Source organism: Didymella exigua (assembly GCF_010094145.1).
Source record: "Didymella exigua CBS 183.55 unplaced genomic scaffold M421scaffold_65, whole genome shotgun sequence".
Lineage (NCBI taxonomy): Eukaryota > Fungi > Ascomycota > Dothideomycetes > Pleosporales > Didymellaceae > Didymella > Didymella exigua.
Window position 1 is genome coordinate 51283 of NW_022984839.1, and position 14677 is coordinate 65959.

Genomic DNA, 14677 nt, shown 5'->3' on the forward strand with positions numbered 1-14677 from the left:
TGTTCTACGGTCTACACCAACCTTCATCATGACCTCGAGGCAAGCACGTCTGGTAGCTCTTAAATGCCCATCCCCAATAAAGTGCCACGGGTGGCGCGCCGTCTATGTTGGCCGAGTTGCCGACGTTACCCCACAATAAACGGCCTTCGTTTGTTTTTGCTCTAGTACACTGTGGGGCCTGCCAAAAGCGCAACTCGACGACGGGATTGGGCGCCACGGCTCCACTTGATGTACGGGCTGTGACCTGCCATCGGAAGAAATGTTTGTCAGCCAGCTCAATAATGATGAGCGAAGGAACAATCGGTCTTCGTTCGTACTCCAATGCTATAACGCAATCGTCTCCCAAAAACACCTTCATCGCATCGGGCCTCTGCTATGCGCTGCCGTTCGTTGCACCCATCCACCCATTGACATCACGCTTGAACAATGACATCGCAAGCCGCAGCCGTGGAGCGCAATATCCGGGATGCGGAGAAGCATGATGATGCTGAAGAACGGCAAAGAGGTTTGAGAGCATGGCCCAGCACACGCGACGACGAGATCGAAGAGGCAGTCGAAGTCCCTGAACGGCAACAGCAAGAGCAAGAGAAGGCATCTACACCAGCTCTGGCAAGAGTGTTCTCGCGAACATCGGCAGCCTCGTTCGACCCCGGTCCAGCACCAGATGGAGGCTTGACGGCGTGGGTCCAAGTCTTCTGCACCCATCTTACAATTTTCACCACATTTGGCTTTTTCACGTCTTTTGGTGTCTACCAGACGTACTATGAGAACACGCTCAGAATTGCGCCCTCAACGATCTCCTGGATTGGCTCCATCCAGGTGTTTTTCCTCTTTGGCATTGGGGCCTTCTCGGGCCGTGCGACCGATGCTGGACTCTTTCGACCGGTGTACATTGCGGGGACCGTCTTCCAACTCGTTGGTGTCTTCACCATGGCTGAGTCTACAAAGCTCTGGCAGCTATTCCTCTCTCAGGGAGTCTGTCTAGGGATAGCCAATGGACTGCAATTCTGCCCTGCCATGGCGCTTGTTTCGACCTACTTCGTCAAGAGGCGTGCTTTTGCGCTAGGCTTTACTGCTTTAGGATCCTGTACCGGAGGTATTGTTTTTCCAATCGTTGTGCAGCAATGCCTGCCGAAGCTCGGATTTCCGTGGACTATCCGAATCATCGGATTCATTATGCTGGCTCTCAATGTCATCACTATCTCGCTGTTTCGAACACGACTGCCTCCACGGAGGACTGGACCGATCGTTGACTGGGCCTCTTTTAGAGAAGCGCCGTATTCGCTTTACTGTGCAGGCATGTTCTTCAACTTCTGGGGCTTATACTTCGCCTTCTTCTACGTGGGATCTTTTGGCCGTAACATTCTAGGCCTTCCCTACCAGGAATCCATCAATCTGCTGCTTGTCCAGATCTGCATGGGCTTCATCTTTCGACTGCTGCCCACCTACTACGCGGACAAAGTCGGCAGTCTCAACACACTTATCCCGTTCGCATTCATCTGCGGGATCATGATGTACGGCTGGATCGGGGTACATTCTGTCAGAAGCTTGTACGCCTTCGCTGTCATCTATGGATCTGCCAGCGCTGTAATTCAAGCTCTTTGGCCTGCGGTCATTGGTTCGCTGAGCCGGACTCCGGACATGAAGAAGACCGGTATCAGGATGGGTATGGCTTTCACGATTGTATCGTTTTCCAGCTTCACAGGACCGCCATTGGCAGGCGCACTTATACAGCGGCATGACGGTAATTACACGTATGCCAACATCTGGGCTGGGACTTCTTTCTTCATAGGTGGTGCGTTGCTTGTCATGACTCGCTTTGCGCTTGTAGGATGTGATTGGAGGGCCAGAGTTTAGATATCTGTAAAGGCGGCCGATGTCATTTCAGATTATGTCAATCGCTTACTAGACTCATATCGATAAACTCTCGCGGTGAAGGAGCCTTCTAATTTGGGCTTACATTCGCACCTTTAACATCAGGGCCCAAGTCAAAGAAAGTCAAGTCGTCTGCACCGTCCTGGTACAAGGAATAGTACAGTGAGTATCTGTAGTCTCCAGAGGAGATCCTTGGTGCTCGTTTCTCTCTGTTGAGCCCAAAGCATTAGTGTCTGGCGCTGCCGTCCGGTCGGTCTGTGGTGGGAAAGCTAGATCAGAGAACAAGTTTTTCATCTCTTTTGCGCTTGCTAGATTATTGGCCGAAAGGGAAGCAGATGGCATCGAGGCCATCTCATATGTTCGCACAATGTCAACGATCGCCACTAGTACGCTCGTTGCGTCGGCAAACTCAGGTGGTGACAAGAACCGAGGCGTGACCCTCAAAAGATGCAGGTATCATATCTGAGCGTCATCCAGTTTGCTGATGAAAGCCACGCCATTACTGGTCAAGTCATGTAAGCTGAGCGATGGAGGCATACCTAGGGATGCAGCTTGGCTGATCGCCTCTTGGAGCATGATATCTTGCAGTGCTTCATGAGTTGACTGGTTATCGATAAGAATTTGAGGACTGCCTGGCGGTAATAAAGTACTCTGCGTCGGAGGCATTTGGCCTACAAAATAACGGACTTGCTGACATCGCGTGAGCACACTTGAAGGCATCCAGCCAAGCTCACCATTCCCTGGTCGCACTGATAACCTAAATCAGTGAAGACAAACGAGAGATTACAAGGAAACAAGATAGCGGTAGCCCAATTGCTAGGCAACCGCAGAGACTCGACTACCCAGCAATAATTCAAATCCCGGAATACAATTATGCTGAACAAAGTGTTGTGACAAATCGAGCTGTCTGACCGCTTGGAAGTGTGCGGTCTCTTCCGCGACAAGTTCGAGAGTCGACGTTGGCGTGTAGTCATGCTGAACGGGCTGATTCGAGGTAGACTAGACAGGGCGCAATGTCGGAGGACCTCCCAGAGGCAGATTTTGCAGACCGCGCTGTTTATTTATCAGCGATCGATCACCGACGGAGGCAATAAGCCACTGACTTACGTGCCCCCCTGCTCCTGGCATACCGACTTTGGGGATTAGGCATGATGATATGTCGGTTCGCAGCCATTGTTTAAGACCATCAGAGCCTGAGCAGAGAGAGTGTTAAAGCGTAAGGTGACATCAAACTCTTGGAGCGCTGTTACTCTCGACGTGTGCGCGAGGATGCCAGTGGTGTTGCGTACGCCCTTGGTTGATTGCTGCGTTGTCTAGCGCCACATGCTCAGCCACAAGGCTGATACCTACCGTACCTATCGAGATGCAAAGCAACACTGACAATCTCCAGGCTGCTGCGACGAACATTGATCCTGCGCACAACAGGGACCAACAACCTTCATAATGGCCCGCAGCTGCTGACTTAGGCTCTTGGCATGCGCCTGAAGTTTGGAATCTCCGTGGCCCGTCAGGACAAAGTTCCATCTAACTCCGCACATGCTCACATTCCCATCACTGGACACTTCCGCTCTCCTTGCCCTCTGCAGTATGGCGTTCAAGGTTGTCTGACCCTTCACACCAACCGTTATCGAGACCAGTCCTTCCGGGCATGCATTCTGGCCAGGAACGAAGCCCATCCTGGCATTTGTGAACGCCAAGAGGTCTCGACTTCTCGTAACTCCAAATGTTTCTTCCCATTGCCGAGCAGCTGCCTCGTGTCCGTAGTCGCCAGGCGGCAACCGGAGTATACATCCTTCGAGCGAGAAGTGTGCAGATCGTCTCATCCCTAGGTGATATACTTTGTGATCCGAGCCGCATGCGTGCCAGGGCGAGAAGCGCGATTCAAGAGGCGTAGGGTTGTTCGCACTAGGTGCATGGCTATCGAGCTCCGGCATCACGCTGCCTGCTGGTGTTAGTTAATGCGGACCTGGACGAGAGTTCACCGTACCTTTTGTACCCTTGGGGTGACACTGCACGAACATGGTATCGCTATGCTCCTGACTGGTGATGACTTTCGCCAGGCCTTTCGTTTCGATGTCCTCCCGCCGCTTCTTTGCGTCTTCCGTCCGCATAATGGTCATGTTACGGTGCAAGTCGGTCCGACAGGCCTCGATCGTCACCTCCGTTGACTACCTTGGACTAGCACGTCTCAGGGCATGTATATATGGTCGCCTCCTAGCTAGCAAGCAACTTAGCGCAGTTTTCCATCGATATACAGCGGCTACGTTTGCCGCAACAGGTCATATAGCCTCCATGGCCGCGCTTGCTGAGCAGACGCCCTGCCGCAGTGCTATCCTTGAAGGGCGAGACGGCTTTAATCATCTCACCGCCGAGGGGAATTAAGCGTGATGTTGGCGAATGCGAGGTTTCATTATTAAGTGGGCGTACCCAGGAAGTTCCTCAGCCCCCATTGACTCACGGATGGGTCTTCATATATAACATCCACTCCAATGACATGTGTCTGGAGCCCATCGTCAGCAGATTCGTGGGATTCATGTCGAGTTGCTCATACGAGAAGCTGCCTTGCTTGGTTGATGTCCTCTATTACCAAAGCAACCTGGCGCAACCGCGTGGGCGATGGGCCCAGGCTGGGTGCTGTCGTCTTGCTCAAAGACGCTACCATTGAGACGTACAAAGCTCGTGGAGGGGGAAATATGCGTAGATCCTTAATGCTTACTCGAGTTGCGGTATGTACAGTACGTTCAGCTAACCGACCTCGGCCTGTGTTCTTCCCCAGAGCGTGACACGAACACGCGACTGCCAAACGCGCAATCACGCTAGCCCCCACTTTTGACACCGCACGCGCCTTCCTCTCAGACCTCAGCTTCACCTCGCTCCTCTTTCACTCATCGGAAGTACAAGGTCCATGACGTGCCGATCTCTGAAGCACGAAGTATCTTGTCTCGTGCACTATAACGGGGTGACCCCACTCGTGTCAGCCTCTAAGGAACATGACCTCGCCTGCGGGATATCTTCACTTGCCTCATTCTGAAGGTCTGCTACGGATACCAAGAGCGTCAATTTCTCCATGTGTACCCGTGTCCTTTGACCAGATGTTGGCTCCTTCGGTCGTGATTCGACTAGCTTGGCTCCCTGTCCCCATGGTTTTATGCATCTACGTGGTGAGAAGCACCTGACCGATCGACCGCCATAGCTACAAAGTTACAACGTTCCATTGCCAGATTTCCACACGAACTGGTCGACCCGTAGGGTAGCAGTTAACTGTCAAGAGGGCAATATCTTCGTATATTGTTCGCTCGGGACGACATCTCTCGGTTTGACCACGCCAAATGAGTGTAAAAGCTGGAGATGCATCGCTGGCGAAAGTTCAGAGGCTTGACCGGTAGCCAGGATTAACAGACGTTCTAATATACCTCCCTGACTCCAGCTATGTTTATTGCATATGCACTCTGCTCCGCACGCTGTTTCTGTGTCGCCCACCATCCCTATGCGGCACATCAACCATGGCTCGAGAATAGCAATCGTCACAAGAAAGCCACAAGACGAGTGAGACCAGCTCAGCACGCTACTCTTCGCGAAAGCACCTTGCGCTCAAACCTTGCAGACCTCGTCAATGCCGCGGTACTGAAATGCTTTGCCTTCACTGCCACCACCTTGCTGTCACATGCTTTGTGTTTCAGCGCAGCGGAACTTGCCAAACCTGTCTGCTTCTGCGCCAGCTCTAACGTAATTTTGTAAAGTTGCACGGGTCCGGTTCTTCAGCACAAGCTCAGGGTCTGGTCTTGGCTGCAATTGACTTCCTTCATATCCGCCGTCACCTCGTTTCCTGAGCCCACCGCGCACACACTCTTTCAATTTGATTCCGAAACCTACCATCGTCGCTCCTTACGCACGCCATCTTCTTGGGTTATGCCGGCTGCCCCAACTTTGCTTTTGTCGGTCTTTCAGTACTACACCACCTTGTCCGCATACATCTGCGCCCTTTGTCGCCGTTCTTGTCATTACTACCTGGGAGCGTATGGGTGCGAGATTTACTAACCATGTCTGACTGCAAGGACAAGCTCTGCCTTAGGCTTGCCTGCGAGACACCACTTCCACGGAGCAGCAGCACCAACCGCGAGGGGCTCGCTTCTTTCACCGCAAAGCCGTATACACGTGCTCAGGCAAAGATCGAACAGCACGCTGGACTAGCGCTAAGCCCGCCTCTACAACCTCCGGTATCGAGCAAGAAGCGCAGTCGCAAGCCAGAGTTCGGCATATTTGTCGACGCTGACGCTGCAAACGCCCCATTCTTTCCGTCCCCAAAGAAGCTCAAGTTGAATGAGCGCGTTCCCCTTGCGATCAGATCTGATTCTGGGAATATGACTCCGGCTTCTTCTCCACGCAACTCTAACATCCCCTTGCCGGTCGCACCCTCTGACACGCTGTGGGAGAACATCGAGAACTACGACCCTCGTCCGCGCTACACGACGCCTCCTTCTACACCACGTAGTTTGTCGCCGACTCCATCGCCATCGCCACACCCATCTCCGTATCGTCCTGTTCGTACATATCGACCTCGCCGGGCTCAGCGAGCTCCTTCTTCTAGGCCACTACCACCGCCCAAGGACTTGACCCTGTACACGGCGCTCGACCTCAATACCTGGACAGTAACTACGGAAGAGATCAAGGCAGCACACCATAAGTACGCCCGTGAACATCACCCAGATAAGGTTGCTCCAGAACAGCGCGAGGAGGCTACGCACCTGATGCAGACTGCCAACGCCGCTGCGGAGGTGCTCTTGGACAGCAGGCGTCGCAGGGCGTATCACAGCAGCGGAAGGCTTCCTTGGACGACGTGAGCTTGGTGTTGAATATTGGAGTACGGTATGCTGCAACGTTTTCCTTCTACTTGTTGTATGTTGACTCATTCTAGCAGGAGTTTAGGTCGTCCGGAAAATTTTTGCTCCACTTCCTTTCAGATCTTGTCATACTAATGGAGGAACAGATTCCAACGTTACTTGAGTTTGTACCGCACCATCATAGGGATAGGGATCTACTGCAGAGTAGCGTTGGTACGGTAGACGTTGGAAAAATATTGGGGAAAAAATTGTCTGCTTAGCTACGAACACAGCGCTTTCATCCATGATATGCTTGTAACCCCTTGTCAATCTATGCTTTGATGCCTCTTCCTTGTGTTCGGCATAATAAGCGTGAGCATCTTTACTCTTTCACTTGATCTCTGCCTGATTGTCAGCGCATGAACGACGACTTTGAGACAGCAACGGCGCTTTCTTGAACGCACTACTGCAATTGATTGCAAAATATAAGCCCATCAACAAAATTTATGAGCCGCGAGCCTACTTCTGACCTATGCAAGCCATCATGCGCCAGGCCTAGAATCGATAACTTGGCTCAAAGTTTTGCTGAGACAGCGCTGAGACACTCTCGTGTTGACGGAGATCAGTTGTAACAGTGGTTCTGATAGGCGACAGTGCGAGCTCATTCTGGCTGTTGTTACCACGACGACACAGCTTATTGTCTTTGGCGCTCCTCGTCTTCGAGCCGATGATCATGTTCAGCTTGAGACTAATGCTGCCTTTTTTATTCGATCTTCCAGATTGTTTAATGTATCCTTGTGGAGATTCTCGCTCCGTTCTGCGGCGGATGTTGATGAGTGCGGCGAAGGCTGAGCAGCAACCAATGATGACTGCTACGGAAACCTCCACGACGCTCCAGAAGGCCAGTCACTTTGGTTCTGCTGCCCCAGTTCCACCCGTTTCAGCGATGCCACTGAATGTAATGTGCATAGTAGCAAAGGAGATACACACCAGACTGGCAGCGAAAAGAGCGCAGATGGCAGCCTTCTGCCGACGCGGCATTTGCAGGTTCCAAACCAAGCGGATGGGTAAAGACATTACAAGAGCATTATGTCAGCAAACAATTCTTTGAAGTACAAGAAGTATCTTACCAATCACGTCTATCGAAATGTTGATAGCATAAGCAATATAAGAACCGATGCCTTGAATTTGAAACTCTTCGGGCTTATTACATGTTGTGCTTGCGAAATAGACTGGCAAGCTCTTGCAAACAGCGAACAACGTGGAGATGCAGCTAACATACGCCTGTGATGAAAGTCGAACGTCAGCCACATCTCAAGAATGATGGTTGCTGAGTCTTCACTTAGATAGTACGTGGCCATTGTCCACCACATTCGAATGCAGATCGATGGCAAGCTGACCAGCAACTTTCTGTGCAGACAGAGTAGGGAGAAATCGACCGACCACATGTAGCACAAGAACTGCCCACCCCACACTAGCCTCGCCGTCTGTGCTGCAATGTCGCTGCAGGGGTTGCCGGCATGGGAATCTTGCCCGTCAATATATCCGTCGACTTGAAGAGGATCGAAATGACTGCAATGAGCTGTCTGCATAACCCCAGGTAACAAATGTAGGCAAAATACAGGAGGTAGCCCTATAGCTCCAGCTTCTTTCGTCGAGTTGCTTGGAAAGATCAGGCGTGAGAGAACGATTACAGCGATGAACGTAACCATAGCGTGCTGGATGTGCGTGACCTCGGCTTTTGCAAATCTCTTCGCGATCAGGGAGTGCCCAACAACGGCGCCGGCACCGGCACCGGCGTTTTCTGATGCCATGCTGGAATATGCTTCAGATGTGTAAAGATTTGAAGAAGAGCTGCATACTGTAGAACTACAGACTTCTGTCGCCTGTGACGATACTGACAAGTTAAGTATCTGGTACGAGCATTGTTAGCACCATCATCGTCAACCACTCTAGTACGAATGTCATGGTGCGAACCCATCATCTCTGGAAGCCAGAGGGCTGCCCGACCTGTGCCCGAGGAATGTTCTTCAGGTGTGTGTTGGTTTGTAAGGAGACCATGGCTTCGCTGTTGGGTCTAGCGATCTCAGATGGAGCGACAAGCCACCCAACGTCTTCTGTGAATCGGTATCTAGGTCACAATTGAGCATTATTCAAACCGAATCCTCGGCTACCTGGATTGAAGGCATCCCTTTATCAGACCGAATAACCACCTGCAGACGTGGGTGAGTTGGGCGCTCAAACCGCCGCGTTGTTGCATCGTCTTCAATTGAAGCTGGTTGATCTTCATTGGCAGAATGTATCAAGTAACTTAAGAAGCGATCAAATTCCTCTGCCAAGCTGTTCTTAAACACAGCCGGCTTATCTTCGTGTAGCTAATCTGCCTAAAATTAGACTAGCTTTCTACATTTTAATCTAGAGCCCCTAGAGCAGCCGGTGTGATCCGCTGCACATCCAGAGTGATCTGCTGCCTACCCTGATCCATCTCTGCTGCGACATCCTTCACGCTTCCGCAGCCAGATTGCCGAGGTCGCTGGAAAGTCTGCAACGAGACACACGGCTCGTGCCGTATGCTGTCCCATGAATTAGGCGCTCAGAAATAAGACCTGGCCAATAGCAGAGCAGGAGGCTAAAGGTCTGCTAAGCGACACCTTAAAGTAGCTAGCGTTGTGAATTATCTCCGGAGCGTCTGATTCATGAGATAACCCTGATATTAGCAAAGAAGCGGATAGTTCCACAGTGTGAAGCGAGATGTAATCCGCAGTTTGAGGCCGTTTGGCAGACGCCGCCGGCAGCAAGTATCTCCTGTTGACATCTTGCAGAAAGTGCTTGTCTCTTCGTTTGTGCAATCTGAGGATAATAGCCAGGCAGTGGTTGCAAGGACAGCTGCCGTCAATCACCAGGCGCAAGCGTAACAAGTCGAAGGTTCATGGATGATTCGCCGATGATGATGATACGAAGGCACAAGAGATTATGTGAACGGTGTGGATGACCATTTCTATAGCTAGCTGGGAAGCTTATGCAATGGTCCCCGGGTCCTACTGGCGTCCTTTGTTGTCTGGCATCAACAAACATGGTGCGCAAAGGCGCACCTCGTTCGTGATAGCACATGCAGGGACCGAGTATCAGACCCACATCTGCTCTTTTTAGATGAACATCTCCAGCGATCTCTGGGAAGCGGGACCTTTTTAGCCGTTTTACCAATCATGCAAACTGTATGTTCAGCCGCATAATTGCGCGCAACCCCGCACCATCGCAGAGCACTGCAACCAACCGGTCATTGTCCGTGGTCCTTGGTAGAGAACTGCCGGTTGCGCGCTAGACAATTCCCCTCCGTTACTAGTCATGCTGCAGCAACTCGGACACAGTCCTGTTCCAGCACGTCTCATCGATCGCCTTATTGATGTTGGTTCGCTATTACGACCGACCGTCTTGAACAAGAGTCGTAAGCACGCAAACGGGCCTTCCCTGGAGTCAACTCAAGCTTCATCGAAGCCTGCGTTGAGGTTCGACCACACCCTTTGAATCCTTCGTCAAACTTTCACCACGTCAAGTATCTCGCCGAAACAACATGAAGCTTCTTTCTTGGACAGCGACTGCTGCTTTCATGGCGAGCTGCGGAGCTCAAGACTCGTTCGAGACGCCCGACTTCAATGTTCCAGAAGCACTCTTGAGGCAAGGCGTCAATGTTTCTGCCTTACCTGAGCTCGCTGGCCTAGTTGAACGATCGTCGAATCTGGCTTGCTCGACCGCTGTAAGCTCAGCTTACCCTAAAGTCTTGATTTCTGCTGACGCCTTCTAGTGTCGTTCTCTGAACATTTTACCTGGCTTCGAAGTCTTACTCGAAGATTCTACCAATTATACTGCGTTTACCGACGCGTATTGGTCAACACAGCAGGCAGAAGTCAACCCTATCTGTATCTTTAAGCCGTTGAGCTCCAAGCAGGTTTCCATTGCCATTCTGATCTCGCGCCTCACCAGGTGTCCGTTTGCCGTGAAGGGTGGCGGACACGCCGCTTTCGAGGGTTCCTCAAGCATCGAGGGCGGCATCACTATTGCTTTGGAGAAGCTCAATGAGATCAAGGTCACTGCTGACAAGAAAAGCGTTTACGTTGGGCCGGGCAATCGCTGGGGCCAATTTTACACTGAGCTTGAGAAGCATGGCGTTGCTGTAGTCGGAGGACGAGTAAGCCCGGTACCTACGCACCTCGAGTACACGTACTAAGCACTTCAAGGTCAATGATGTCGGTGTGTCTGGACTCACACTTGGAGGGGGCATCAGGTGAATTCATCTTGCTCCCAATCAGCCGGACATAGTTATTGACTTCAATCTAGCTTCTTTGCGAATATGCGTGGGTGGGCATGCGAGTAAGCAAGAACTAAAGCTTTTGATACACAAGATCAAGATTGACCCGACTGCAGCAACGTGGAGAGCTATGAGCTTGTCACAGCATCAGGCTTGGTGCTTACAGTCACTCGCAAGTCTTTTCCGGACCTATACTGGGCTCTTCGTGGAGGTGGAAATAATTTCGGTATTGTGACGAAATTCCAGCTGCACACATTCCCGATTGGAAAGATGTGGGGTGGCAGCAAGCTCGTCGCTAGTAGCGACTTTGAGAATGCCCTTGATGCGACTTACAACTTTGGCCTGACAGGAGCTGTCAATGACAACAAGGGCTCACAAATAATCTCGTTCGCCAACCAAGCTGGATACGGGCCGCTGGCACAAGCATTTTTGACGTACTCGGAGCCCTCCGAGACCCTTCCTTCTATGTTCAAAGACTGGAGCAACATCTCACTTGTCCAGGACACCACCGGCCCGCACTCTCTTTCCGAGCTCGTGACTCTGCTGAGCACAGGCATTCCAGACGGCGTACGTGAGACCTACTGGGATGTCACTTTCAAGCTTGATCGTTCCCTTTTCAGCTACCTCGTCAACACCTTCTTCGAGCTTCTTCCGAACATCGTCAGCGCTGAGAACCTCCTTCCTACAATCTCAATTCAGCTTCTGACCATCCCACAACTCCAGCAGATGCAAAAGCACGGTGGAAACGCTCTCGGTATTAGTACAGCTGATGGCCCAATGTTTATCATGAACTTAGGCACTATGTGGACCAGCCCGGCTGACGATGCCCGCATCTTCAAGTTCAATAACGACATCATCGCCAGAGTGCGGGAAGAGGCGTCGAAGAAGGGTCTGAATAACGATTATATATATATGAACTACGCATCCGGTTACCAGGCGGTTATATCGAGCTATGGAGATGAGAATCAGAAGAGGCTCAAGTCGGTTGCTGAGTTCTACGATCCTACTCGCATCTTTCAGGAGCTTCAGCCGGGATACTTCAAGCTCGATGGCGGTGCACCGCTCGGTACATTCCTATAGATAGCTTCGATTCAAGCACGGTATGTGTATATCATACGCCCGAGAAGTAAGCCTCACGACAATTTCGAATGGGCGACTGAAATGAGATATGTATTACCGTGTCCATCGGGTCAGTGCACGCGTCGGGTCAATGCACGCAATCACCAAAACACCCCGAAACCCTCAACACCACAACTTCACGAAATGATGTCACTTTCTGATGTGCTTAAAATGGTACCCGTAGCTGTACTAGGCGAAAAGATTTGCTACTAAACACTTGCTAATTAGACAGGGTTGTTGCGTTTAACATTGTTGTGCAATGACAGGCGTTACCATCCCCTGTGCAGCTGCAGACTAGCAACGACGAAAGCTCGACCCACAACAAGAGCGTGAGCCTTGTACCTATATAGAAGAGCTTACTAAGCATCATCTGCCACCTACAAGGCAAATGATACAAAATTTTGCTGCAGAAATAGCTCACAAGAGCATTAGCGATACCTGGGTCTAAGACTTCCTCCACTGTCACTCTAAGACGCTCCTATACAAATGGACCACTGCTATAGACAAAGTACGTCACGCCGCTGATAATAGCGATAATTGTAAGCAATATTTCAGCCTCCTGCACAAGAAGATCGCCGAATATAACGTTAACGCTGCCAATATATACAATATGGATAAGAAGGGCTTTGCTATCAGCATTATTGGCAGAAGCAAGCGGTCTCTAGTAAGCGCTCATATGAGAAGAAAAAGAACAATAAATCACTGCAGGATAGAGACAGAGAGTGGGTAACACTATTGGCAAGCGTCTGTGCTGATAGTGTAGCTCTGCCTCCAGGTCTTTTATATATAGGCAAGAACAACACCATTTAAAGCAACTGGGTAGAGGACATCAAGCCAGGAAAACACTTCGTATTTATTACTGCAACGCCTTTAGGCTGGACGATCGACAAGGTGGGATTAGCATGGCTAGAACAGTTGTTTAGCTACACCAAGCGGAAAGCACTGAATTAATGGCAATTGCTTATCGTTAATGGCGAACTATGGGTCTTATAGAAAAATAGCCTTTATCAAATATTGCCATCGCTATTGGATTCTGCTACTTGTCTTCCCTCCACACAGTACCCACGCGCTACAGCTGCTTGACGTTATGTGCTTCTCTCTGTCAGCACACAACTACTCCAAAGTCGTCACCTAGCACCTTCACAATAGCTGAGGCCTACTAAGGGTACATAAGAGCACCTTATTTATGCTCTTTTACCAGTTATGGCAGCAAACTTTCACTAAAGAGCTTATACTCAGCGCCTTCAGAAACACGGGTATTTCTCCACTTAAGAGCAGCGTTATCCTCAGTCAATTTGATGACGATGATGTCAGTACAACAGAGACTCCTCTGCCTATGAAGGCAGACAATTGGCGTTCAATTAACGGTCTCTTTACTGCAGAAGTGCTAGATCAGGCCTCAGTAGAGGCAAGGCAGTTGTGCAGAACCCTTCGCCACTTAGCAGCTCGCAATAAGATTGTAACGGTTAAGAGGAGAAGCAGATCACGTGTTATTGGCGATGGTCTGGTGCTGCTTCCTCATGTTGTTGAGCACCTCTTGCCTTGGCTGCATCACAGATACGTCATGCAGACAGACCCCACAGCCAACCTCCTTGAGGCCGGACACAAGCAGGACAGAACAACACAATACACTCGTTATACATTTTGCCCTTGATACCGCAACAAAGATCCTTAACCTTAAAAGAAAGGACTCTCTGCAGTAGTTTTGCAGCAGAAGCCCTTAAAGAAGAAGAGGGAGACTCCTAACCTGCAGCAGCAGCAGGAGTACCGCAGTGCAGCTATACTTTACTCTCTACGCAAAGTACGCGAAGCCTAGCACTATAACCATGTTAATGAGATTGAGAGACTTAAAAGAAGAGGTTAGAAACACTATAGACTAGAGGAGAGAGCTGCTACAGCACTTCGCAATAAGTTAGAGAGAGAGAGAGAAGGTTAAAGGCGTGCTGCGCGTGCGCGGAGTGGTGTTGTAGTAGAGGTGCCTGCAGGCAGTTCAGAGCCAGCGCCTCTGGAAAATAGACCAAAGGTGATGAGTATGGCTATGTGAACTGTCGATTGGAGTACCACGGTGGTGGACGATTATATACAGTGCGGGGCGGGAGCTATTATAACGGTTTTCGAAATACCATGTACATCACGTGCAGTGGCGAGGGGTATTCTTAGAACTTCAACGCATCACCCATAGGCTAATTCTGAGTGTATTTTGATGATTGCAGCTGTTTTCTTAACCTTATATACACGCTAAATTTATTCATAAAGCTCTATCGCGACTCTCGCGACTGTTTTCTGGTGTTGTTGGGGCAGAGACTCCGCGTGGCAACCAACCCATGATGCGCGACAACGGCAAACGTTTACCCGCCACCACGCAGCAAGCTGTAGTAGAGCATATAGCTGCTGTGGAGAAAGATTCCGAGGTTTCTGCTGCTTGCCAAGTCGATCGTCGCACTGTAGCAAAGCTGCGATTAAGCTTGGAGTACTGGGGACAGTGCTATCCTCCGCCTTCTGTCAGGCTCGGCCGCCCGCCTTTACTGCGGCAAGCGCAGCTAGAAGCACTCCAATT

At 50.7% G+C, this 14677-nt stretch overlaps 8 protein-coding genes and 1 pseudogene across 9 annotated transcripts; 5 read left to right on the forward strand and 4 right to left on the reverse strand.

The window, feature by feature from the left end:
• Positions 1-294: 294 nt before the first annotated feature.
• Positions 295-2148, forward strand: M421DRAFT_426744 (MFS general substrate transporter). The gene has a single exon (XM_033594486.1). It carries the CDS (start codon positions 427-429, stop codon positions 1855-1857), a length of 1431 nt encoding a protein of 476 aa, XP_033442857.1. The 5' UTR covers positions 295-426; the 3' UTR covers positions 1858-2148.
• Positions 2149-2477: 329 nt separating this feature from the next.
• Positions 2478-3278, reverse strand: M421DRAFT_426745 (uncharacterized protein). The gene is made up of 2 exons (XM_033594487.1): positions 2979-3278; positions 2478-2928 (listed from the first exon to the last, which is right to left on the reverse strand). The coding sequence occupies exons 1-2, from the start codon at positions 3047-3049 to the stop codon at positions 2547-2549; spliced, it is 453 nt and encodes a 150-aa protein (XP_033442858.1). The 5' UTR covers positions 3050-3278; the 3' UTR covers positions 2478-2546.
• On the reverse strand, positions 3231-3986 carry M421DRAFT_77685 (uncharacterized protein; the record flags this gene model as incomplete). The annotated part of the gene is made up of 2 exons (XM_033597346.1): positions 3231-3820; positions 3848-3986. 2 exons carry the CDS (start codon positions 3984-3986, stop codon positions 3231-3233), a joined length of 729 nt encoding a protein of 242 aa, XP_033442859.1.
• Positions 3987-4086: 100 nt separating this feature from the next.
• M421DRAFT_353391 lies at positions 4087-4646 on the reverse strand (annotated as a pseudogene; the record flags this gene model as incomplete). Its single annotated transcript has 2 exons — positions 4087-4375; positions 4427-4646. Coding segments are annotated over 2 exons (307 nt in total), but the record flags the coding sequence as incomplete, so codon positions are not given.
• M421DRAFT_77664 (uncharacterized protein) lies at positions 4090-4257 on the reverse strand (the record flags this gene model as incomplete). The annotated part of the gene is made up of 1 exon (XM_033597344.1): positions 4090-4257. A coding segment is annotated over one exon (168 nt), but the record flags the coding sequence as incomplete, so codon positions are not given.
• A 1464-nt stretch (positions 4647-6110) lies between the features above and the next one.
• Positions 6111-6704, forward strand: M421DRAFT_34709 (uncharacterized protein; the record flags this gene model as incomplete). The annotated part of the gene is made up of 1 exon (XM_033589541.1): positions 6111-6704. A coding segment is annotated over one exon (594 nt), but the record flags the coding sequence as incomplete, so codon positions are not given.
• A 3598-nt stretch (positions 6705-10302) lies between these two features.
• Positions 10303-12081, forward strand: M421DRAFT_104953 (FAD-binding domain-containing protein; the record flags this gene model as incomplete). Its single annotated transcript, XM_033587079.1, has 5 exons — positions 10303-10449; positions 10498-10881; positions 10931-10977; positions 11031-11063; positions 11118-12081. 5 exons carry the CDS (start codon positions 10303-10305, stop codon positions 12079-12081), a joined length of 1575 nt encoding a protein of 524 aa, XP_033442862.1.
• A 337-nt stretch (positions 12082-12418) lies between these two features.
• Positions 12419-12568, forward strand: M421DRAFT_77648 (uncharacterized protein; the record flags this gene model as incomplete). Its single annotated transcript, XM_033597341.1, has 1 exon — positions 12419-12568. A coding segment is annotated over one exon (150 nt), but the record flags the coding sequence as incomplete, so codon positions are not given.
• Positions 12569-13081: 513 nt separating this feature from the next.
• Positions 13082-13255, forward strand: M421DRAFT_77698 (uncharacterized protein; the record flags this gene model as incomplete). Its single annotated transcript, XM_033597349.1, has 1 exon — positions 13082-13255. A coding segment is annotated over one exon (174 nt), but the record flags the coding sequence as incomplete, so codon positions are not given.
• Between the last annotated feature and the right edge of the window lie 1422 nt (positions 13256-14677).